Below are 24,439 nucleotides of genomic sequence, written 5' to 3'. Positions count from 1 at the left end.
CTTTCCCTTCTCCCACTGATACTCTCCCTTCTCCCAACAGTTCTTGAAGGAGTTCTCTGGGGGAGCTCCTCCGTGTGAGGAATAACACATGCCCAGAGCCAGCCTAGCTTGCGTTTGTAAGTGAGGCTATCTCTGTCTAACCAGGAAATGGCTTTTAAACTTACTCCAGTTTCTTCTTAGCTTCATGTCCTCAGACATAGTTGGTCGTTAGTGCTGGAGACCCAGGAAGGCGTAGAAGACCTGGGGTAGCAGGAAAAAGACAGATTTCATCAGTCTAGTGTGCGTCCAATTTAAAACAAGCTGTGGGGTTTTCATGCTGAGTTCAGAAGACTCAGGAAATTCTGGGTTGCTGGCATGGGATGGATTCTGTGGGTAAGGAACTGCTATTTAGTATCAGAAACCCTCGCTGAGGCCAGGGACCTTTGATTAACCTTCATACTGTTGCTGATTCTGCCCTTACTCATGAGAGAAAGCCTTTGAAAAATATTTCTCAGACTTTAAACTTTTTTGTGTGTGATTTGGCAAATTTGTCTGTTCAGAAACCCTGCATTTCCTTGGGAGTCGTTTTTCTCTGCACTGCAGGTCAGGGCTTCTAGAAGTTGCTATGAGAGAGTTCCTACCATTCTGTCAACTTTCACAGACTGTTAAAGATTGTATTAGGTCAGAGTATGTTCAAACCTAGCTAGAGAAGTGGGGTGTGTGTGTGTGTGTGTGTGTGTGTGCGCGCGCGCGCTATAGTTCTTACTGTGTGCGCCCCGGTGGAGCCTCTGTAGGCTCTGAAGCAGAGCTTCAGACCCTGGGCTGGGCGGAGCTCGAGAGACAGGCTTTTAGTTTGTGAGCGCTAGGTGTTATGTCAACTTGACTCAAGTGACCCTCTGAGACTAGGGAATCTCAATTAGTAAACTGCCTCCACAAGACTGGGCTGTAGGCAAGCCTGTAGGGCATTTTCCTAATTAGTGATTGATGGGGTGGGACCGGCCCATGGTGGGTGGGGCCATCCCTGGGCTGGTGGTGCTGGGTAATACAAGAAAGCAGGCTAAACAAGCCATGAGGAGCAAGCCAGTAAGCAGCACCCCTCCATGGTCTCTGCATCAGCTCCTGCCTCCAGGTTCCTGCCCCACTTGAGTTCCTCCCCAAGGGCGTTCTGTGATGAACTGTATACAGAACCGTGAGTGAAATAACCCTCTCCTGCCCAAGTTGCTTTTGGTCAAGGTGTTTCATCCCAGCAATGGTAACCCTAAGACAGTCTGCATGGAAATTCAGGGAAGTTGTAGCTTCCACTCTCCGGGCTGCTGTGGGGTCCCCCCCCACTTGATGTACTGGCTTGGTTTAATATCAGTTTTATTCCAAGCTGAGATTCCCGCTTGTTGTTCATCTTGTATGTTCTGTCCGAGACCCTGGTTCCCAAGCCACCAGGGCTCAATGGTGTCCTCTCTTCAGGAATCAGGATGTCTGTTGCTTGCTCTCTTTTCCAGGGTGACTCTCCCCTAGGCTCCTTGCCAGGTCTGGTACCCATTGTCTCGAACAGTGCTGTCTGAGTGACTTAGTAGTTCCGGGGGCTCCTCCATACACTGTTTAGTGGTCCCCCCATCTTCCCTCCAGTTTGTACCAGTGTAGCACTATTAAGTGTACCCCTTCTTAAGTGTGGCTCTCCTTGATGCTCTGATTCTCAAACCACTACCTTCCTGGGACAAAGCTCGCTGAGGTGCAGGAACCAAGTTCTGGAGTGGAACCAGCTGTTCTGGCAGCTGGCCATGTGAGGTGGGACACGGACTTCCTGCTGGGAGATGGCAGTTTAAAGGTCTGTTCTTACCAGTAGTTCAGAAATAGAAACTCGTGTAACTATTGGTCCAGTAGGGCCGGTCTCCAGATGGGGAGCACCTGCTCTGGAAATCTGACTGCAGCCAATGTCCAGGTGTGAGCATGGAGTTTGGAGAGCAGAAACCCAGAAGGAACCCCCCTACACACACACACACACACACACACACACACACACACACACACACACCCCAAACCCCAAACCCCAAACCCCAAAAGGCCAGTCTGGTCTGTAGAGCTAAGTTGCAGGACATCCAGGGCTATCCAGAGAAAGCCCTATCTTGAACAATAAAAAAGAAACCCACGGAGAGGGTACAGGGTACTGACCTGGCAGAGGACCGCTTCCCTCTCTGTGTGTCTGTTTACTTGGTTACAGCCCACTTAGCAGGTGTGCACCATCAGAGACTCAGAGCACCAGGGCCCTCAGTGGCTTCCAGAAGCAAAGGCAGGGCCTGTACAGCCTCAGCCCTAGACAGTATAGCGGCCAGGCTGGGGGCAGTGTGTATGCCAGCCTTCTTCAAACCACAGTGACTCCAGAAACAGGGCTGAGTAGTGTATACGCGAGTCTGCCTTCTGAGCTGAGCCATGATCTTGAAGTGAGAAAACCCCGTGTGGACTCAAGAATCGGCCAGCTTTTCATGACTCTGTGGTGGGATCTCCCAGAATCCACTCCGCTGATTTATAGATTGGGTTTTCTTCTCAGCTTTTTTTCTTTTGTATTTGTTTTCCCCTCATGATTTTAATTGCCAATATTATTTTTAAGTAATTCACCACGCTGCATGTGTTCCATCTCCACATCATTTCTATTACTGGATACATAAATCATACGAAGACCTTTATGGAATTCATATGTGTTCTGTGCAGTTTTGCAAAGTTGGCAAAACTACGTTATTGCAAAAACACTGTACACATCGGGCATGCACGAAGGATCTTGGCTGAAGCTGGTGAGGGAAGACATGGCTGTGTGTGGTCTGTTTCGTTAGAGCCGCTGTCTCTCCAGACGTGGTGTTGGCAGCTGCTGATGCCGTGGTGACCATTGTGGCAGTTTCTTAATTAGCATGGTCTGGCTGCTCATAGCTTCTGTCTTAGTGTGCCTCGAAGTTTATACGTATGAATTTACATATATTCTGATGATTTGTGATTTGAAGTAGCATATAAAGTCTACGAAGTGTTCATGTTTTTATATGACTCACAAATAAGTCCTCCTTTTAGGGTGTAAGTAAATGTCTATTGGACAATTTTGTTTGGTTTTAGAATTTTGAAGGGTGTGTGTGTGTGTGCACGCGTACATGCACCCCTGCTCACGTGTACCTATGCACATGCTAGGAAGCTCACATGTGGAGGTCAGAGGGCAACTTCATGACGTAAGTTCTTTCCTTCCACCATGTGGGTCCCAGGGATTGAACTCACCGTATGCTTGGCTGCAAAGCCCTTTTACCTAACACTGAGCCATCTCACGGGGTCTTGGAAATTGGTAGTTTTAACCCAGAACTAGAAGTTTGATTGTTTCAGAATTTTAAGGAATTAGGAGTTTTTATAGCTTAGAGATTCCGATATTTGGATTTCAGTGTTTGAGATCTTGCTGTGTGGGGTTGCATCCTCCAGGATTGTGGCCCAAATGCCTTTCATTTGGTCTGACCCTCAGGGCAGGTGTCTTGCGTCTCCTTGGAGTCAGAGTCGTTCACGTGGCACCCCTTAGTCTTCCCTGTCTCCTCGTTATTTCTACTTTGTCCCTTTTTAGTTTTGCCCTTCCAGGTTCCAGGCTTGTGTCTCTGTGTTGTCTTTGTTCTGGCCTTTGTCCCTGCTGTGGTCACGGACGACTGTGCTGGTGACGTCCTATGCATATGAACATCATAACATCTTCCCTCCTCCTGTAAGGCACCATGGACTGTCTCACCCGGCCGTAGAGAGTCAGCCACATTGTCCTTGACCCCAAGATGAGTGCCTGCCTGTCCAGGCATTCCTCTGTGTCCTCAGCTTAGAATGCTCTCATGAAGGGAGTCACATCATCCATGGGCTTTTATAATACGTGATCAAACCCAGCATAGAGTACTTAGAAACTGTTGGTATCTCAGGAAGAACACGGCCAGGGTGCATGGGATGGCCTGTTTAGCTTTCTCAGTAAAGGCAGTCAGTTGCTGACTGTGTTTTTATCTGTGTCTGTGAGCCACTGCCCCTGGTACTCTAGCCATTCAGTATATCTGACAAGCCAAGCCCACGTGTGTCGAGCACTCAGCACACAAATGGACCTAGTAATTCACTTAGGGGCCTCTGTGTGCTCTGTTGTCATGGAGCACACTCAGAGGCACAGATGTGCCCCCAGCCTAGTGACATGAGGTGGGAGGAGTGGCTAGACTCCTCCTGCTTGGGAACCCATGGTTTGCAAACCCTTCCTGTCTCTGATACCTGGACTCCAGAGGAACACCTTGGGAAGCTGGAGCTGCTTCTCCTCCTCTCTGTCCTGTGTTTGAGCCGAGCAGCTGGGGGTGACAGGCTACTGCACTCCTGCAGGTTTCTCCCCTGTTGTCCTGTGGGTGGAGCCAAATCGCTGAAATTGCCCAATGAACTCTTCAGAAGTGTTTGGCTACATAAAGAAAATGTCATTCATTCACGGTGGATGCCCCAGTCTCAAAAATGTTAAAAAGTCATGGCTTTCTATTGGAAGAGAAAGAATTGGAAATTTCAGAACTACATCATTCTGGTTTAATTTCTGCTGCTTTGATAAAAAAAAAAATACCTTGATGGAAATCAGTGCAGAGGAGAAAGACTAGGTTTGGCTTGCTGGAAAGTGGCGTGATTAGAGGATCTCTTCATGGTCCTGGTTCCAAAGCCCCCACTGAGGAGCCATGATTGGGACCCCTGAGAAGAGCCGTGGTTGCCGGATGTCAGTGATGAACATCTGCTTCCTTCAGGGTAGCTCAGTGTTGTGAGTCCGTATGCCATTACTGCTAGGAAACATGGTCCCACCCCCACTCATTTTCCTCCTCATTTCCCAGAGTCTCATGGTGTCCACATTCCAGGCGGTGACGATGGTGTCTGCCGTGTGGTTTCTAAGTCTCTGTAGCATAGGCCCAGAACAGATATCTTCCCTGACTCTCAGTCACCTTCAGCCAGCTTTTTAGAACTGAGCAGAGTGAGGACGTGGACACCTCACCCGTCTCCCCCATCTTACCTGACCTCAGCATTCTGTCCCAGTTGCTAGGAGACTGGAGTTGAGAATCATGCCTGCTAGCCCCCTCTCCTCGGAAAGGAGCATTATCTCTGTTCCTCCTCGCAGGACGCTGTCTGCCATAGGTGCTTTCTTGCCCTGACAAAGGCGCCTTTGACAGAGTTTGTGTGATAACGTTCCCGAGCCCTATCTCTCTAACCTACAGAGAACATTTTAGAAGAACTGAGTAAGTCAACACCCGCATTCTACCCGATACTCGATCTCTGGAGCCTTGGGAAACTCCTGGCCCTCTCACGAGTGATTCTGGATATCTCAGTCAGTACTCTAAGGGTCAGGGCTGTGAGCCAAAAGCCCTGTGTTTGGTTCATCAGTGGTAAAGAGTCTTTGTGTTCTCTAGCGAGGCCTTGGGCATCTCCGGGGCACCTCCTGCAGATTCACACCCAATTGTGAATAGTCCCAAGACATAGTGAAAATTTAAGGTAGACTTTGTCAAGGTATGTCCTGTCCTAGGCTCAGACCCAGGTGTGAATCAAACCAGGACATCAGTACAAATTTAAAGGAGACTTTGCTGTAGCAATGCAGCGCCTAGCCCTAACCAGCTGGTGGTGCGGCCAGCACATGCTCCTTCTAGGTCAGGGGGCTGGGTGTGGATCCACAGAATACCCTCCCATCTGCACCCACCTCCCCTGCACTGAGCTCCCCTCCGCCACACTTGGAGCCCAAGCTTAGTGAGACACTTAGGATTCCTATCAGTTTTTGGGTGACCTGTAGGTGATACCGTAGAGATACCTAGCATAGCAGAGCTGGGGTGCATAGGCACAGGCCTGGGAAGGGAAACTTAGTATTGAGATTTTAGAGTTTAGAAGTTACTCTGTAGCCTGCAGTTTCTGAGATGAGCCTGGTGGTCCTGGGGACCATCTATTTCCCTACTGTTCAGTGTGATCAGGGTTATGGAGGCCTCCGCGCTGGCTTTTACCACAGAATGCTCTGTGGCCACCACAGATTGCATGAATGTCTTGCAGAGAGTTCTAGAGCATGTAAATTACCATGTGGTCACAGTTAAGCCCCCTTCCCCGTTTCTTTGAAAGTGTTATTTTATTACAGTTGTTTGTTTGCGTACATGTAACATGTGTGGGACTGCATTGTATATATGTAACGTGTAGGACTGCATTGTATATATGTAACGTGTGGGACTGCATTGCACGTACAGTATGCACGTGGAGATCGGAGGGTAACTTGGGGGGGTCTGTGCCCCCTCTGTTTACAGCGTGGCATCTGGGGATCCCACTCGCGCCTTCAGGCTTGGCAGTAAGGAGCAAGTACCTTTCCCGAGTGAGCCTTCTTGCTAGCCCTCAGTTTCTAATTATAACTGGCCACCTCCTCTTTAATCAGTAGTGGTGTAGTTACATGTAACAAGATACTGTGATTTCTTCACCTGTGTTTTGGGTCATTTCAGTGGATTGAAAACTGACAGCCCGCCTGATATAGCATTACCTCTCTCTGTGTAGTTCATTCCAGACCCAATCTCAGAACGCCCTGTTTGCTGATACCAAGCCCTGGTCCTGATGTGAGGCAGGCATGCCCTGGAATGCCTGCCTAGCCTCTCGATGCCCCTTGTCTTACTCTGTTCTGATGAGAAGTGGTTAACGTCCCCTTTTACATTTTGCATCCTGCAGGGGGCCAGGCACGGCACTGCTGCTCTACTGGAGAGGTGGTACCCACCGTGCTCTCCAACGGAGACCAGAGTCACCAACTCGGAAATAACCTGCCAGAGAAAGACATCAGCGAGCCCAAGGTGGGAATTGCCACGCCATCCGTGTCCATACTTGAAAGCAGCAGCAGAGAGACTGCCAAGGGTCCTGAGCAGCATAGATTTTCTCTTGACTTAAAGATGCCAGCATTTCACCCCAAGCAGGAGGTGCCCAGCACTATTGACCGGGTAGACTTCCCTTCGAGCATGGAGATATCTAGCCTGCAGCTCACCTTGGACAGCCAGGCTGGACATTCAAAAGAAAAGCTGTCCGATTTGCACAAGGAGCACTGTGGGGCAGGAAAGCGGGCACCCGCCCCTGACTTGGTTCCGCTGGACTTGAGTATGAAGTCGAGCCGGGATGACCCCAGCAGTAAGGACGCATGCTCCCTGCAGGCGGCCCTGGTCATTCACCCGTGTCCTTACTGTAACCACAAGACCTACTACCCCGAGGTTCTGTGGATGCACAAACGCATCTGGCACAGGGTCAGCTGCAGCTCCGTGGCGCCCCCGTGGACTCAGCCCAACGGCCACAAGAGCATTCGCAGCAGCCTGGTTTTCCTCGCTCGCAGTGGGCGCACAGGTCCTCCGCCTGCTCTTGGGGGCAAGGAGTGCCAGCCACTGCTCCTTGCTCGCTTTACCCGCACCCAGGTGCCAGGTGGGGTACCAGGATCAAAGAGCAGCTCTTCTCCCCTTGGGGTGACCACAAAAGCCGCTAGCATGCCTAAGAATAAGGAGAGCCATTCTGGGGGCCCCTGTGCTCTGTGGGCCTCCAGCCCCGATGGATATCGACAGACCAGAGCTGGCCATAGCCAGGAGCCTCCCAGCGCTGGTGTGCAGGGACCCCTGACCAAACCCAAGCAGGAGTCCAGCTCCAAGATGGCACCTTCCCCAGGCAGTGGGGGCCTCAGCAGAAGTGCCACCCCCACACCTTCGGTTATAACCCGTGTCGGTGCCCAGCCCTCAGCCAATAGCAAGCCGGTGGAGAAACTCGGGGTCCCTGCAGTGGGGGCTGGCTTTGCCCCTCCGAATAAGCACAGTGCCCCAGACTCTCTGAAAGCCAAATCCAGTCCTCAGCCTCAGGGTCAGCCTCCCACGAAGAGCGAAGGAGGCTCTCCTCTACCTCCTCGAGAACCCCCTGTGAAGGCGGCCCAGGAGCTGAGAACGCTAGCCACCTGTGCAGCGGGGTCCAGAGGGGACCCAGCCTTGCAGGCCCCACCTGGTGCGCCCCCCATCTTACACTCCATCAAGCAGGAGCCGGCAGCTGAGGGACAGGAGAAGCGCTTGGACATCCTCAGTATCTTTAAGACGTACATTCCAAAGGACTTCGCCACACTCTACCAGGGCTGGGGTGTCAGCAGCCCTGGGCCTGAGCACAGAGGTAAGAAGGCTGGGCCCCTTTCCTCCCTGGCTGCCCTAAAGGTCATGGGTATACATACCTTCCTGTCTGAGTCTTCAAGGCAGAGAGAGACCAGCAAGTTGCAGGCTCTTCCTGACCCGGCTACCTGGAGCTCAACAGTTCCCCCTAGAGACTGTGTGTCTGGGTCAGTCTCAATCTTTGTCCCCTTCCTGTGGATACTGAATTAGAAACCCACTTAATTTACTCTGTAACACTGCAGCTTGACAGAAGCAGACAGGTCTGACCACACTTCATGTGGGCACGTTAAAGCGTTGGTCCACATTCACTGTGGTTGCTTCCTAAAAGAGAAACTGTCCATTGGATGTGGTGATTAGGTCTTAGACCCTGCTGGCAGGGTCTTGCTGGAGCTTGGATGTATGAATGAGGACTGGAGGATTGAGCTGTCTCTGCTTCTCAAGCAGTACGTAATGGTGTCTCCAGTCCTCCTTGTCGTTCTCGACAGCTCATAGCAGTGCTGGTCCAGGATCTCATGCGTTTGGGGCCAGGGTGTTTTGGATTTTGGATCTATTGAGATTTCGGAATAGTTCCCTGTGCATAGATAGTATCTTGGAAATGGGGCCCAAGTCTAAAGACAAAATTCATGCAATCTGGAGGTGGTTGTGGCGGGGCAGGGGACAGTGATTTTTAATGTTCGTGAACTGATGAGCGTTGTGAGTGAGGTGGTAAGTTTTGGGGCATCACGTGGACATCTGGAGTATCAGTAGCTAGTAGCGCTCCTAAGAACCTGCCTGCAGATTTTCCCTGCTGGTCCGAGATGCCTTGGGCCTGGTGGCCCTGAATGATGGCACCGTTCTTGATTGTAAATCAGAGGTCGCTTCCACTTTAACGTAACACCAGGGAAATGGAGAGCCTGTTACCTGTTAGAACAACAGCAAGAAGACAGAAAGATGGCAAATTCAAGGCCAGCCTCGCTCCCTAAGTGAGCCTCTGCACCAAAAAGTCAAATCCATGCCACTCCCAGTTGGCGTAACCATTTCCTTGAGTAGCTTCCTATGTCATGAGCCCATCACTTCTTGAAGCCGTTACTCCTTGACGTAGCTGTCTTTGTAATCTAGTGCTCAGATCTGGGATCTTGGCAGCACCGTTAGGGTACTGCAAGGCTATGGCACCCCCGGAGACCTGGGTTGGTAGTCTAATCCTCTATGGCAGTGGATTGCTGGTGAGATTGTTGGTTTTCACTTGATCTGGGGCTGTGTCTGCTGGTGAGGTTCCTTTTTCTTGGTCTCCGTGTTGGCTATGTGGGAGGTTCTTGGGCCCGCAGTCCTGTGCTGTTTGTGGATTGCCCTGTCGTGAGGTGCCAGAAGGGCCAGCTGTGGGTGGGAGGCTGTTCTTCGTTCCCCCGGTGCGTGTCTTCTTGGCTGTCCAGTTCCTGACATCTCTTTCCCCTGTCGTCCTGACCTTTGGTGACTGACCCGGATGTCCACACCATGTTCTAGTGACCGACTCTGATCCTCTCTTTAAACCAGTTACTTCTGGTGGCCTCTATGACGGATCTGGCTCTTTACTGCCAGTGTATGCCTTGGTGAGCTCGGCCTCCAGGGATCCCACACTCAGGAGGCCATAAAAGTGTCAATTAATCAGAACTAACTGCTGTGTGAATGGGATACCAGCTTGAGAGCCAACAGCTCCATGTGTTTCCCTAGGACCTCAGGCTGTGGAGACAGGAAGAAGATGGCCTGCTTTGAAAGTCCCTCTCCCCCACTCCTCTGGCCCATGCTGCTCCTGCCCTGTGTGTGCCCTATGTTAATTTGGGTTAGTCTAGGTGATGCTTTTGTAGGGATGGGTTGTGGGGCCCCCTGCTTTTGTTGCTGCCTTAGGGGCCAGGACTCAGGATAAACCCGCTGTCTTCACTGTCTTTCTGCAGAGTGACTGCGTAGTCTGGAAACCCAGGGTATACCATCAGTGGTTTGTTCATACAGCAGTCGTGGAAAGACACTGTGTCCTCAGTCTGCAATGCCTGTGTTATATGATAGTATGGATTGCAGGCAGGGAAAAGAGATAATTTTGGATAAAACACTGTGCCTGTACTTCCTTATTAGAACTTAAAAAAAAAAACCCAAAACCTGTCTCATTGTTTTGAGTAGTTTCTAGCCTTGTCTTTCTTCTCACAGATCACCCATCACAAGGTTATGGTGAGAAACCCTGCCATCTGCACATGTCTCTCTGCACGGGCAGAGCAGTATCCTCACTGTGGAAAGCCTGTCTCCTCTCTCTGTGCACGGGCAGAGCTGTGTCCTCACTGTGGAGAGCCTGTCTCCTCTCTCTCTGCACGGGCAGAGCTGTATCCTCACTGTGGAGAGCCTGTCTCCTCTCTCTGTGCACGGGCAGAGCTGTGTCCTCACTGTGGAGAGCCTGTCTCCTCTCTCTGTGCACGGGCAGAGCTGTGTCCTCACTGTGGAGAGCCTGTCTCCTCTCTCTCTGCACAGGCAGAGCTGTGTCCTCACTGTGGAGAGCCTGTCTCCTCTCTCTCTGCACAGGCAGAGCTGTGTCCTCACTGTGGAGAGCCTGTCTCCTCTCTCTGTGCACGGGCAGAGCTGTGTCCTCACTGTGGAGAGCCTGTCTCCTCTCTCTGTGCACGGGCAGAGCTGTGTCCTCACTGTGGAGAGCCTGTCTCCTCTCTCTCTGCACAGGCAGAGCTGTGTCCTCACTGTGGAGAGCCTGTCTCCTCTCTCTCTGCACAGGCAGAGCTGTGTCCTCACTGTGGAGAGCCTGTCTCCTCTCTCTCTGCACAGGCAGAGCTGTGTCCTCACTGTGGAGAGCCTGTCTCCTCTCTCTCTGTGCACAGGCAGAGCTGTGTCCTCACTGTGGAGAACCTGTCTCCTCTCTCTGTGCACGGGCAGAGCTGTATCCTCACTGTGGAGAACCTGTCTTCTCTCTCTCTGCACAGGCAGAGCTGTGTCCTCACTGTGGAGAGCCTGTCTCCTCTCTCTCTGCACAGGCAGAGCTGTGTCCTCACGGTGGAGAGCCTGTCTCCTCTCTCTCTGTGCACGGGCAGAGCAGTATCCTCACTGTGGAGAGCCTGTCTCCTCTCTCTCTGCACAGGCAGAGCTGTGTCCTCACTGTGGAGAGCCTGTCTCCTCTCTCTCTGTGCACGGGCAGAGCAGTATCCTCACTGTGGAGAGCCTGTCTCCTCTCTCTCTGCACAGGCAGAGCTGTGTCCTCACTGTGGAGAGCCTGTCTCCTCTCTCTCTGCACGGGCAGAGCTGTGTCCTCACTGTGGAGAGCCTGTCTCCTCTCTCTCTGCACAGGCAGAGCTGTGTCCTCACTGTGGAGAGCCTGTCTCCTCTCTCTGCACAGGCAGAGCTGTGTCCTCACTGTGGAGAGCTTGTCTCCTCTCTCTCTGCACGGGCAGAGCTGTGTCCTCACGGTGGAGAGCCTGTCTCCTCTCTCTCTGTGCACAGGCAGAGCTGTATCCTCACTGTGGAGAGCCTGTCTCCTCTCTCTCTGCACAGGCAGAGCTGTGTCCTCACTGTGGAGAACCTGTCCTTTCTCTCTCTGCACAGGCAGAGCTGTGTCCTCACTGTGGAGAACCTGTCTCCTCTCTCTCTGCACAGGCAGAGCTGTGTCCTCACTGTGGAGAACCTGTCTCCTCTCTCTCTGCACAGGCAGAGCTGTATCCTCACTGTGGAGAACCTGTCTTCTCTCTCTCTGCACAGGCAGAGCTGTGTCCTCACTGTGGAGAGCCTGTCTCCTCTCTCTCTGCACAGGCAGAGCTGTGTCCTCACTGTGGAGAGCCTGTCTCCTCTCTCTCTGCACAGGCAGAGCTGTATCCTCACTGTGGAGAACCTGTCTCCTCTCTCTCTGCACGGGCAGAGCTGTATCCTCACTGTGGAGAACCTGTCTCCTCTCTCTCTGCACGGGCAGAGCTGTGTCCTCACTGTGGAGAACCTGTCTCCTCTCTCTGTGCACGGGCAGAGCTGTGTCCTCACTGTGGAGAGCCTGTCTCCTCTCTCTCTGCACGGGCAGAGCTGTGTCCTCACTGTGGAGAGCCTGTCTCCTCTCTCTCTGCACGGGCAGAGCTGTGTCCTCACTGTGGAGAGCCTGTCTCCTCTCTCTCTGCACAGGCAGAGCTGTGTCCTCACTGTGGAGAGCCTGTCTCCTCTCTCTGCACAGGCAGAGCTGTGTCCTCACTGTGGAGAGCTTGTCTCCTCTCTCTCTGCACGGGCAGAGCTGTGTCCTCACGGTGGAGAGCCTGTCTCCTCTCTCTCTGTGCACAGGCAGAGCTGTATCCTCACTGTGGAGAGCCTGTCTCCTCTCTCTCTGCACAGGCAGAGCTGTGTCCTCACTGTGGAGAGCCTGTCTCCTCTCTCTGTGCACAGGCAGAGCTGTGTCCTCACTGTGGAGAGCTTGTCTCCTCTCTCTGCACGGGCAGAGCTGTGTCCTCACTGTGGAGAGCCTGTCTCCTCTCTCTCTGCACAGGCAGAGCTGTGTCCTCACTGTGGAGAGCCTGTCTCCTCTCTCTCTGTGCACGGGCAGAGCTGTGTCCTCACTGTGGAGAGCCTGTCTCCTCTCTCTCTGTGCACGGGCAGAGCTGTGTCCTCACTGTGGAGAGCCTGTCTCCTCTCTCTCTGCACAGGCAGAGCTGTATCCTCACTGTGGAGAGCCTGTCTCCTCTCTCTCTGTGCACGGGCAGAGCTGTGTCCTCACTGTGGAGAGCCTGTCTCCTCTCTCTCTGCACAGGCAGAGCTGTATCCTCACTGTGGAGAGCCTGTCTCCTCTCTCTCTGTGCACGGGCAGAGCTGTATCCTCACCGTGGAGAGCCTGTCTCCTCTCTCTGCACAGGCAGAGCTGTGTCCTCACTGTGGAGAGCCTGTCTCCTCTCTCTGTGCACGGGCAGAGCTGTGTCCTCACTGTGGAGAGCCTGTCTCCTCTCTCTCTGCACAGGCAGAGCTGTGTCCTCACTGTGGAGAGCCTGTCTCCTCTCTCTGTGCACGGGCAGAGCTGTGTCCTCACTGTGGAGAGCCTGTCTCCTCTCTCTCTGCACAGGCAGAGCTGTGTCCTCACTGTGGAGAGCCTGTCTCCTCTCTCTGTGCACGGGCAGAGCTGTATCCTCACTGTGGAGAGCCTGTCTCCTCTCTCTGTGCACGGGCAGAGCAGTATCCTCACTGTGGAGAGCCTGTCTCCTCTCTCTCTGCACAGGCAGAGCTGTGTCCTCACTGTGGAGAGCCTGTCTCCTCTCTCTGTGCACGGGCAGAGCTGTGTCCTCACTGTGGAGAGCCTGTCTCCTCTCTCTCTGCACAGGCAGAGCTGTATCCTCACTGTGGAGAACCTGTCTCCTCTCTCTCTGTGCACGGGCAGAGCTGTGTCCTCACTGTGGAGAGCCTGTCTCCTCTCTCTGTGCACGGGCAGAGCTGTGTCCTCACTGTGGAGAGCCTGTCTCCTCTCTCTCTGCATAAGCAGAGCTGTATCCTCACTGTGGAGAGCCTGTCTCCTCTCTCTCTGCACGGGCAGAGCTGTGTCCTCACTGTGGAGAGCCTGTCTCCTCTCTCTCTGCACGGGCAGAGCTGTATCCTCACTGTGGAGAGCCTGTCTCCTCTCTCTGTGCACGGGCAGAGCTGTGTCCTCACCGTGGAGAGCCTGTCTCCTCTCTCTGTGCACGGGCAGAGCTGTGTCCTCACTGTGGAGAGCCTGTCTCCTCTCTCTCTGCATAAGCAGAGCTGTATCCTCACTGTGGAGAGCCTGTCTCCTCTCTCTGTGCACGGGCAGAGCTGTATCCTCACTGTGGAGAGCCTGTCTCCTCTCTCTCTGTGCACGGGCAGAGCTGTATCCTCACTGTGGAGAACCTGTCTCCTCTCTCTGTGCACGGGCAGAGCTGTATCCTCACTGTGGAGAGCCTGTCTCCTCTCTCTCTGTGCACGGGCAGACCTGTATCCTCACTGTGGAGAACCTGTCTCCTCTCTCTCTGTGCACGGGCAGAGCTGTATCCTCACTGTGGAGAACCTGTCTCCTCTCTCTGTGCACGGGCAGAGCTGTATCCTCACTGTGGAGAGCCTGTCTCCTCTCTCTCTGTGCACAGGCAGAGCTGTATCCTCACTGTGGAGAACCTGTCTCCTCTCTCTCTGTGCACGGGCAGAGCTGTATCCTCACTGTGGAGAACCTGTCTCCTCTCTCTGTGCACGGGCAGAGCTGTATCCTCACTGTGGAGAGCCTGTCTCCTCTCTCTCTGTGCACGGGCAGAGCTGTATCCTCACTGTGGAGAACCTGTCTCCTCTCTCTCTGTGCACGGGCAGAGCTGTGTCCTCACTGTGGAGAACCTGTCTCCTCTCTCTCTGCACAGGCAGAGCTGTATCCTCACTGTGGAGAGCCTGTCTCCTCTCTCTCTGCACGGGCAGAGCAGTGTCCTCACTGTGGAGAGCCTGTCTCCTCTCTCTCTGCACGGGCAGAGCAGTATCCTCACCGTGGAGAGCCTGTCTCCTCTCTCTGTGCACGGGCAGAGCTGTGTCCTCACTGTGGAGAACCTGTCTTCTCTCACTCTGCACAAGCAGAGCTGTGTCCTCACTGTGGAGAACCTGTCTCCTCTCTCTCTGCACAGGCAGAGCTGTATCCTCACTGTGGAGAACCTGTCTCCTCTCTCTCTGCACGGGCAGAACTGTATCCTCACTGTGGAGAACCTGTCTTCTCTCTCTCTGCACAGGCAGAGCTGTGTCCTCACTGTGGAGAGCCTGTCTCCTCTCTCTGTGCACGGGCAGAGCTGTGTCCTCACTGTGGAGAGCCTGTCTCCTCTCTCTCTGCACAGGCAGAGCTGTGTCCTCACTGTGGAGAGCCTGTCTTCTCTCTCTCTGCACAGGCAGAGCTGTGTCCTCACTGTGGAGAACCTGTCTCCTCTCTCTCTGCACAGGCAGAGCTGTGTCCTCACTGTGGAGAACCTGTCTCCTCTCTCTCTGCACAGGCAGAGCTGTGTCCTCACTGTGGAGAACCTGTCTCCTCTCTCTCTGCACAGGCAGAGCTGTGTCCTCACTGTGGAGAGCCTGTCTCCTCTCTCTCTGTGCACGGGCAGAGCTGTGTCCTCACTGTGGAGAGCCTGTCTCCTCTCTCTCTGTGCACGGGCAGAGCTGTGTCCTCACTGTGGAGAGCCTGTCTCCTCTCTCTCTGTGCACGGGCAGAGCTGTGTCCTCACTGTGGAGAGCCTGTCTCCTCTCTCTCTGTGCACGGGCAGAGCTGTGTCCTCACTGTGGAGAACCTGTCTCCTCTCTCTCTGCACAGGCAGAGCTGTGTCCTCACTGTGGAGAGCCTGTCTCCTCTCTCTCTGCACAGGCAGAGCTGTGTCCTCACTGTGGAGAACCTGTCTCCTCTCTCTCTGTGCACGGGCAGAGCTGTGTCCTCACTGTGGAGAGCCTGTCTCCTCTCTCTCTGCACAAGCAGAGCTGTGTCCTCACTGTGGAGAGCCTGTCTCCTCTCTCTCTGCACAGGCAGAGCTGTGTCCTCACTGTGGAGAGCCTATCTCCTCTCTCTCTGCACAGGCAGAGCTGTGTCCTCACTGTGGAGAGCCTGTCTCCTCTCTCTCTGCACAAGCAGAGCTGTGTCCTCACTGTGGAGAGCCTGTCTCCTCTCTCTGTGCACGGGCAGAGCTGTGTCCTCACGGTGGAGAGCCTGTCTCCTCTCTCTGTGCACGGGCAGAGCTGTGTCCTCACTGTGGAGAACCTGTCTCCTCTCTCTCTGTGCACGGGCAGAGCTGTGTCCTCACTGTGGAGAGCCTATCACCTCTCTCTGTGCACGGGCAGAGCTGTGTCCTCACTGTGGAGAGCCTGTCTCCTCTCTCTCTGCACAAGCAGAGCTGTGTCCTCACTGTGGAGAGCCTGTCTCCTCTCTCTCTGCACAGGCAGAGCTGTATCCTCACTGTGGAGAGCCTGTCTCCTCTCTCTCTGCACAGGCAGAGCTGTGTCCTCACTGTGGAGAGCCTGTCTCCTCTCTCTGTGCACAGGCAGAGCTGTGTCCTCACTGTGGAGAGCCTGTCTCCTCTCTCTCTGCACAAGCAGAGCTGTGTCCTCACTGTGGAGAGCCTGTCTCCTCTCTCTCTGCACAGGCAGAGCTGTATCCTCACTGTGGAGAGCTTGTCTCCTCTCTCTCTGCACGGGCAGAGCTGTGTCCTCACTGTGGAGAGCCTGTCTCCTCTCTCTCTGTGCACGGGCAGAGCTGTGTCCTCACTGTGGAGAGCCTGTCTCCTCTCTCTCTGCACAGGCAGAGCTGTGTCCTCACTGTGGAGAGCCTGTCTCCTCTCTCTCTGCACAGGCAGAGCTGTGTCCTCACTGTGGAGAGCCTGTCTCCTCTCTCTCTGTGCACGGGCAGAGCTGTGTCCTCACTGTGGAGAACCTGTCTCCTCTCTCTGCACAGGCAGAGCTGTATCCTCACTGTGGAGAGCCTGTCTCCTCTCTCTCTGCACAAGCAGAGCTGTGTCCTCACTGTGGAGAGCCTGTCTCCTCTCTCTCTGCACAGGCAGAGCTGTATCCTCACTGTGGAGAGCTTGTCTCCTCTCTCTCTGCACGGGCAGAGCTGTGTCCTCACTGTGGAGAGCCTGTCTCCTCTCTCTCTGTGCACGGGCAGAGCTGTGTCCTCACTGTGGAGAGCCTGTCTCCTCTCTCTCTGCACAGGCAGAGCTGTGTCCTCACTGTGGAGAGCCTGTCTCCTCTCTCTCTGCACAGGCAGAGCTGTGTCCTCACTGTGGAGAGCCTGTCTCCTCTCTCTCTGTGCACGGGCAGAGCTGTGTCCTCACTGTGGAGAACCTGTCTCCTCTCTCTGCACAGGCAGAGCTGTATCCTCACTGTGGAGAGCCTGTCTCCTCTCTCTCTGCACAGGCAGAGCTGTGTCCTCACTGTGGAGAGCCTGTCTCCTCTCTCTCTGTGCACAGGCAGAGCTGTATCCTCACTGTGGAGAGCCTGTCTCCTCTCTCTCTGTGCACGGGCAGAGCTGTGTCCTCACTGTGGAGAGCCTGTCTCCTCTCTCTCTGCACGGGCAGAGCTGTGTCCTCACTGTGGAGAGCCTGTCTCCTCTCTCTCTGCACGGGCAGAGCAGTGTCCTCACTGTGGAGAGCCTGTCTCCTCTCTCTCTGTGCACAGGCAGAGCTGTGTCCTCACTGTGGAGAGCCTGTCTTCTCTCTCTGTGCACGGGCAGAGCTGTGTCCTCACTGTGGAGAGCCTGTCTCCTCTCTCTCTGCACAGGCAGAGCTGTATCCTCACTGTGGAGAGCCTGTCTCCTCTCTCTCTGCACGGGCAGAGCTGTGTCCTCACTGTGGAGAGCCTGTCTCCTCTCTCTCTGCACGGGCAGAGCAGTGTCCTCACTGTGGAGAGCCTGTCTCCTCTCTCTCTGTGCACAGGCAGAGCTGTGTCCTCACTGTGGAGAGCCTGTCTCCTCTCTCTCTGTGCACGGGCAGAGCTGTGTCCTCACTGTGGAGAGCCTGTCTCCTCTCTCTGCACAGGCAGAGCTGTGTCCTCACTGTGGAGAGCCTGTCTCCTCTCTCTGTGCACGGGCAGAGCTGTGTCCTCACTGTGGAGAGCCTGTCTCCTCTCTCTCTGTGCACGGGCAGAGCTGTGTCCTCACTGTGGAGAGCCTGTCTCCTCTCTCTGTGCACAGGCAGAGCTGTGTCCTCACGGTGGAGAGCCTATCACCTCTCTCCGCAGCCCGAGGCTCTAGGCAAACACTCTGCAGCTGTCTGTGTTCCCAAGGTAGTCTTCTATTCAAATCGCAGAGATTTTTAGTAACTTGGAATTCTCCAGCAGCTTGGGTGTGGTATCATTGGCTGTCATGGGCAAATGTCCTTTCTTAAAAAGTAGAAGGGCGGTGCTGTGGCGGATGTGTGTCAGCTCAGCGAACACTGCTTGGACAGGAAGTAGACAAAAATAGTTAGAGAAAGATAATGACTTAGAGATGGGGGCTGTATGGCAGCTGTTGGCACTGTTGTCATCCCTTGGTGTCTCTGGTGTGGCTGGATGAGGTGTTTTGGTGCCAGAGAAGTATACCTAGGAAGGTTCTAGAAGAACTGTGAGTGGACCGTTGTCAGGCATTCAGCTGGGTAGAAACGGAAGGGGACAGATCCCTTTTCAGATGAGCGTTCCCAGAAAGGGGACCGCTCTCCACAGGCTTCCTGTCAGCACTTGACTGGAGTGGAAGTGTGCTTCTAAGTCTGCAGAACCCAGGGATCTGATTGGATGGCTGAGCTCTATTGTAGAAGTGTGACCTAAGTCTGCAGAACCCAGGGATCTGATTGGTTAGCTGAGCTCTATTGTGGAAGTGTGACCTAAGTCTGCAGAACCCAGGGATCTGATTGTATGGCTGAGCTCTGTTGTGGAAGTGTGACCTAAGTCTGCAGAACCCAGGGATCTGATTGGATGGCTGAGCTGTGTGGGCACCGGGATCCTCTGTGCCCTGAAGTGCCTGGTTCTGTCGTGAGGTGAGGTGAGGGTCACACACATTCCCCTGCAGGCGGCCTTGTCACCGTGTGGGTTGCTTTTCCATTGTCTGGCTTGGTGAGGTCTGATGGCTTTGCCTTTCTTCCCTGGACCCGTTGCCCAGGTCATATGTTAGAGAGAGGCCACGTGACCATGAGACCTGTGGTTTTTCCCATGGCGTCACCCTCATTTTCCACCGTGAGTGTTAGCTGTGTGCATTCATCAGCGACTTCTCATTAGTTCTTAGCCGTCTTTGTGTCTCGAGGAAGCCTACAGGAGATGAAGTGCCGTAGTCTCAGGCAGTGCAGACCCATTTCCTTCATTTGCTCAGTAAGGAATGGGATGCAGTTGTAGCCAGTTCTTACCGGTTGATTATGGAGACTTAGGGGACTGTCCTGGAGTTAGGTATCCTCCTACAATTCTTTCTGCTTGCCTTGATGGTCACCTTTCGGATGTTAGGGACGTCAGCATCCAGGTAAACGAGACATTTAAAGGACTCGTGGTACAGGAGCAACTTCCAGCTCCTGTTCAGTTGAGTGACTGGGGAAGGACACACAGTGGAGGAAGGCTCTTTGCAGCAGGCTGTACAGGAAGTGGGAGAAGGAACCAAGGTGGGGGAGTCCCTCTCCTGGCAAAGTCACATGATGCCCCTGGCTCTGAGGGAAGGCCGGAACTCAGGCTCCGGGTATACAGGTGCCTGCTGCTCTCCTGCCTTGCGGAAGGCACAGCCTACACTGGGGGCTACCGTCTGCTGCTTGCTGGCAGTCAGGAGCTCCAGAGGCAGACAGGTGGGGATCATAGCTGGGGTGGCTGCTGATGGTGGACCCCGTCACCCCCAGGCTCTGTCTCTGCCACACTGATGTCACGTTTGTTTATCACCCTGCTTGATAGAGCCAGGTGACATCTGGGCAGCATGTATCCAGCTGCTTGATAGAGCCAGGTGACATCTGGGCGGCATGTATCCAGCTGCTTGATAGAGCCAGGTGACATCTGGGCGGCATGTATCCAGCTGCTTGGAGCCGCGTGCCCACCACACAGTCTGGCAGTGCCACCCTGTCCCTGTCCTGCTCCTGGAGCGTATGCTTAATTCCCTGTGATTTATGCATTCTTGCAGCCCTGTGTGTGCCCGGCTTGTCAGCCAAGCCAAGCCAAGGCTGACAGTTGTCACCAGGGCCCAGAGGTGGCTTCTCACATTGATATGTCACATAGACTAATGGTGTCTCCCTCTCTCCCTCCCCTCTCTCTTTCCTCTTCATCCCCACGTTATGCCACATCACGTACAGGGACGCAGCGGACACAGGCCCGCCAGGGAGACTTTGTCTGTGTGGAGTGCGGCAAGACTTTCCACCAGCCCAGCCAACTCAGGGCCCACCTTCGGGCACACACAGGTAACAACCCTGTGCCGTGTGACTGGCCAGTGCTAGGTGTATGCATGTTTGTACGCGGGGTGGGGGACGGGGGATATGTTCTAGTTTCATTTTGGTGTCATGACAAATGCCATAACCAAAAATTGGCGTGTCCTTCCAGGTCACGGTCAGGGCAAGAGGTCAGAGGTGAAGGAATGTTCCTTGCTGGCATGCCTTCTGGCTCACTTACAGCCTTGTGCTTAGTTCACTTTCTTATACAACCCAAGACCACTGTCTGTGCATAGTGCTGCCCACAGGTCCCCCTGCCCCAGGCATTTCCTCAGTGAGATTCTTTCCTCCAGGTAACTCTAGGTTAACTTGACTAAGCAGCACAGAGACGTTTCTAGGAGCCGTTCACTGCCACAGTGGAGACATTTAAGGTTTCAGCTTTGCCAGAGCTGTTACTGGGCCATTCGCCTCTCAGTTGCTCTTATTTGCCTGTTCACTCACTATGGGGCATGGCCGTATGAGATGACAATGAGTTACCACGTCACCATCATCAGGGGCAGCAGCCAGGGCATGATTCTTCCAGCCCAAAACTTGGTGACTTCCATCCCGATGGGTAGAGCTGGTCTGTGACTATGTTCAGACCCCCTGGTTGATCAGTGGCGTCTTGAAGTGCCTCCAGCCCTCTGTGTAACTCGGGCCTGAGACCTGCGTGGCCTGCCTGTGTGTCACCACAGAGCAGCAGTCTTAGGGAGGTGGGCACACTGTCTAGCCGTGGGATGGGGACACACACACACACACACACACACACACACGAGCTCAGGGACACGGGCCAGGTGGCCAGCAGAGCAGAAAACAGGTCCCTTTACTACGCACTGATAATTTATGTATGCAGCTAGTGGCTGCCTTCCCCAGAGTGGATTCTGAATTAGGAAGGGTAGTGGCCCCAGGCTTCCATTATTGAGGTTTCTCACCGTGTTATGGGAAATTGGTGTTTTCCAGCTGCAGGCCAGGCGCTGATGTCTTCCTGTGAAAATGCTTCCTCCTTAACGGCCTCTTTGATTTGTACTCAGGGATCTCACCAGCGCTCTGCTAACAAACCCTGTTTTTTTTTGTTTCCACAGTGGTGTTTGAGTGTGATGGTCCACGAGGTTCTGAAGTTCACACAGCCTCCACGGATGCCCCCAAACAAGTATGTCCTATGATGCATGTCTGGGTGTCGCTGTGTCTGCAGAGACCTGTGTATAGGGTGTGCTGTGGAATAATGGCATGTCATTGGATCCCACCCACCCAGGACTGTCTGGGGGTGAACAGAGTGGGAGGCCACATAGCTGCCAGCTGCTGCAGATCTGCCCATGATGGCCGCTGCTAAGGGGAGGGAGTTGGCGGTGACCAAGACGTTGGAAACTCTTAGTCTGGGTCTGAGCTGTCGTGTGGATAAATCATATCTTGTCTCCTTTAAGAGCACTTCTTTTGAGTAAGAGATACCCATCAAAGATGCTGGCCTGGTGTTTCACGGCTGTGTGAACACCTGGTGGAGCAAGGCCCCTGTGCATTGGCACACTTGTGTGTGCACCTGTCCTTGCACACCTCTCCTGTGGGAGTGTGACTGTCTCACACACGCCATTTGATGTGCAGGGGATGTGGCAAAGCTCCGTGTCATGCTTGGTTCATATGGGTCTGAAGGGTGTCCGTGCTCAAGGTTGCTTTTCTGTTACTCTGGGCTGACGGCGTGTGGTATAGTTAGCTGTTCCCACTCGCCACCCCTCCCACTCTCTAGTCTCCTCGCATTGCTTTGGTTATCAGGTATTCTAGGAGCCCTCATACCTGCGGAGACTCTCCCCTTTGCCCAAGGTCTGTGTGCCTGGCCCTAACATGTCCCATGGCCTGTGATGACAGGATGAAGGCCTCCACTGTAGTCCCGCTATAACGAGACCTTGGGGCACTTCTGAGCATTGTTTTAGCTCATTTCAGTAAAACCTGTGGTCTAAAAATATAAAGTCGTTCCTTTGTGAGAGTGAGACAGTTTATGAAATAAATGTAACCTCTCCTGAATACCGAATAGAAAGATTTCCCAGCATAGGACCTGCTCCCGAATCAGGTTAGTGCTGTTCGCTCTGACAGAACTAACGGCCGCTTGCTACAGGAGGACCATTGTGTGGAATGCATGGGATGTAGTGACAGGAAGGTTATATGGACAGGATTACATTTGGGCCATCACGGCCAGAATGAACCCTAGGTTTTCCTGCTCACAGGCCACCTCAAGACCACCAAGACTCACTCCTGCTAAGTGTATCTGATGGGGAGGGATGCACTAGCAGATCTGCCAGGAACCAGCGAGTTTCTTAGAACTGGGGAGCCTGCGTGCTGTGACTCATCCTTCCCTAGTTTGTTCCCAGGCTTTCGTCACATGGAAACAAGAACGTGATGGCTGAAGTCGCTAAGGTTTTAGGCTGGCCGAGAAGCATGCTGATGTCTGCTCTCTGTCTCTTAACTCATGCTGTCACTTTAGACTGATCGCCACCGTCCTTACGGTCAAGCTCATGCTCACCCAGGACTGACATCTTGCTAGTGTGGATCCAGCCCTGGGGTGCGCATTTGCTTTGCCATGAGGCCTCAGCAAGTCGGCTCTCATTTGTCTGGGATAGAAGTAGCTCGGGCCCTTGTGGAACTCTCCAGTAGCTAGTTGGTTTAATTCCATGTTTAAGGTCTTGTGCTCCATTGGCCCCTTTGCCCTCCCTTACCTTGGAAAGTAACTTTTGTTAATTTATCATAGAATGTTCTGGGTCTTTATGGAAATTCCATCTTTTGCTAACAGATTTTGGAACTGTAAGACTTTTAAAGAAATTTGTTGTCAGAAAACATATCTGCCATAGGTTGGGGCATAAGCTGTGCTCTTCCTTCTTCCTGACTCTCATAGTTTAGTCTTGATAGGATACACTAATTTAGAACTAGTTTATCTCATCGTTAATGCCAGAAATTAATACCATGTTATGACTATCAATGTCCTTCCCTAACATTAGCTAATTAATATTCAAATTGGCCTTTAGAGGCTCTGGGCTTTTGTAGATTGTACAACACTATTTATGCTAAAATCATTTTAGGTAATACTCAAAAGTTGATGGGGTTTAACATATGTACATAAAAGATGCCAAATTACCCAGTTGAGGCAATATTTGAAAATTAAGTTTTATAATAATTTCACTTATTGACAAATATATTGACAGCTGCCATGTGCCAGGCCCTGTGTGGGTTGGGGAATGAGTCTGTGGGTAAGGCTGGTGGGTGGTTTATAAGAGGGTGTAGGAATGGTGTCTGCCAGAGCAGAAGCTAGGTGTCTGGGAACTCCTGCTGGGGCCGAGGACTTGAGCAAGAACATGAAGAACAGTGTGAAAATCAGCTGGCTGGAGGAGGGCTTGGTGACACGGGAGGCAGAAGTGTGGGTGCTGTCTGGTCACCATGCGACATTGCCATTCAGAAGGAAGCAGAGGGGTGACATCCAGATTTCAGCTGAGTCTGGACGTGGGGACAGCCAGGAAGATGAACCCTTGGAGGCAGTGAGTGGATCCCAGTGAGAGACTGTGTAACCTGGTTGGCATAGGCATGGAGGAGAAGGGGTCTGAGAGACGTTAGAGAGGAGTCAGGTCGGATATAGGTTGTGGATGAGGAAAGACGGGGATCTGAGCCGGGCTGGGGTCCTGTCCTATTCCTAGGCCTGGGTAGGGGAGTGGGGTGAACCCATTTCCAGAATAATTCATGTTGTTTAAGAAGACTTTTAGCAATACTGGAAGGAATACTCAGTGAGCAGGTAGATTGGAGAAGAAGATGATCTTGGCAGCAATCTTCATGTTTAATGGCTATCTACATTCAGTTTATTCAAGCTCAGCTCATTCGACTCCGAGATATGAATAATTAAGTTATTAGGTACAGTTTGGAGAGGGCTCTCACCTCAATGGGGTAATTCCCGGTCCTGTGCAACGGTGACACAATGGTCCCCAGGAGATGCCCTGCTCCTGGCATGGAGGCCATGCACTGCAGTGTTGTGTGATATTTTGATGTGTTCTGACAAATAAAGCTTGCTTGGAGTCAGAGGACAGAGTTAGCCACTAGTTAACCAAATTTAACCACAGAGATTTTAGAAGACCGTGGACAGAGAGAGGAAGTAGTAAGGCACAGGGATGGGGGTGTGGGGGATAAGGAGTGGGGTGGGCTGGGGCTCTTGCTCTGTTTGGAGGAAGGAATGGAGCAGGTAGTGAGAACTGCTGGCTTTTCTGCTTCCTTTATCTTTCAGGCTCTTACCTCGATGTCTGACTCCTGAATTTTTATTGCTAAAGAATAATTAGAGTAACACTTCATCTGATGGCCAATGTGGGGTACCATATGTAATTCCTATCTCAACTGCCTGTTCCCAAATTACTACATAGAGGCTTATATTACTTATAAGTCAGTCAATAGCACAGGCTTATTACTAGCTAACTCTTACATTTAAATCGACCCATTTCTATTAGTCTGTGTGGTTCATGGTGTCTTCCTAGGCAACTGGCTAGC

The 24,439-nt window shown here is 53.0% G+C and overlaps 1 protein-coding gene across 5 annotated transcripts in view; it reads left to right on the top strand.

The window, feature by feature from the left end:
• Znf516 (zinc finger protein 516) overlaps positions 1-24,439 on the top strand; it is a 101,378-nt gene that overhangs the window by 69,685 nt on the left and 7,254 nt on the right. For all 5 annotated transcript variants that reach the window (XM_075968139.1, XM_075968142.1, XM_075968141.1 and 2 more), the window contains exons 3-5: positions 6,664-8,118; positions 19,823-19,927; positions 21,016-21,083. In XM_075968139.1, coding sequence (XP_075824254.1) covers positions 6,664-8,118; positions 19,823-19,927; positions 21,016-21,083 — 1,628 coding nt within the window. The remainder of the gene's footprint in view (positions 1-6,663; positions 8,119-19,822; positions 19,928-21,015; positions 21,084-24,439) is intronic.

This window comes from Microtus pennsylvanicus, chromosome 4 (assembly GCF_037038515.1).
Source record: "Microtus pennsylvanicus isolate mMicPen1 chromosome 4, mMicPen1.hap1, whole genome shotgun sequence".
Lineage (NCBI taxonomy): Eukaryota > Metazoa > Chordata > Mammalia > Rodentia > Cricetidae > Microtus > Microtus pennsylvanicus.
Note: the sequence above shows the minus strand (reverse complement) of the source record. Positions and strands in the feature narration are given on the sequence as shown.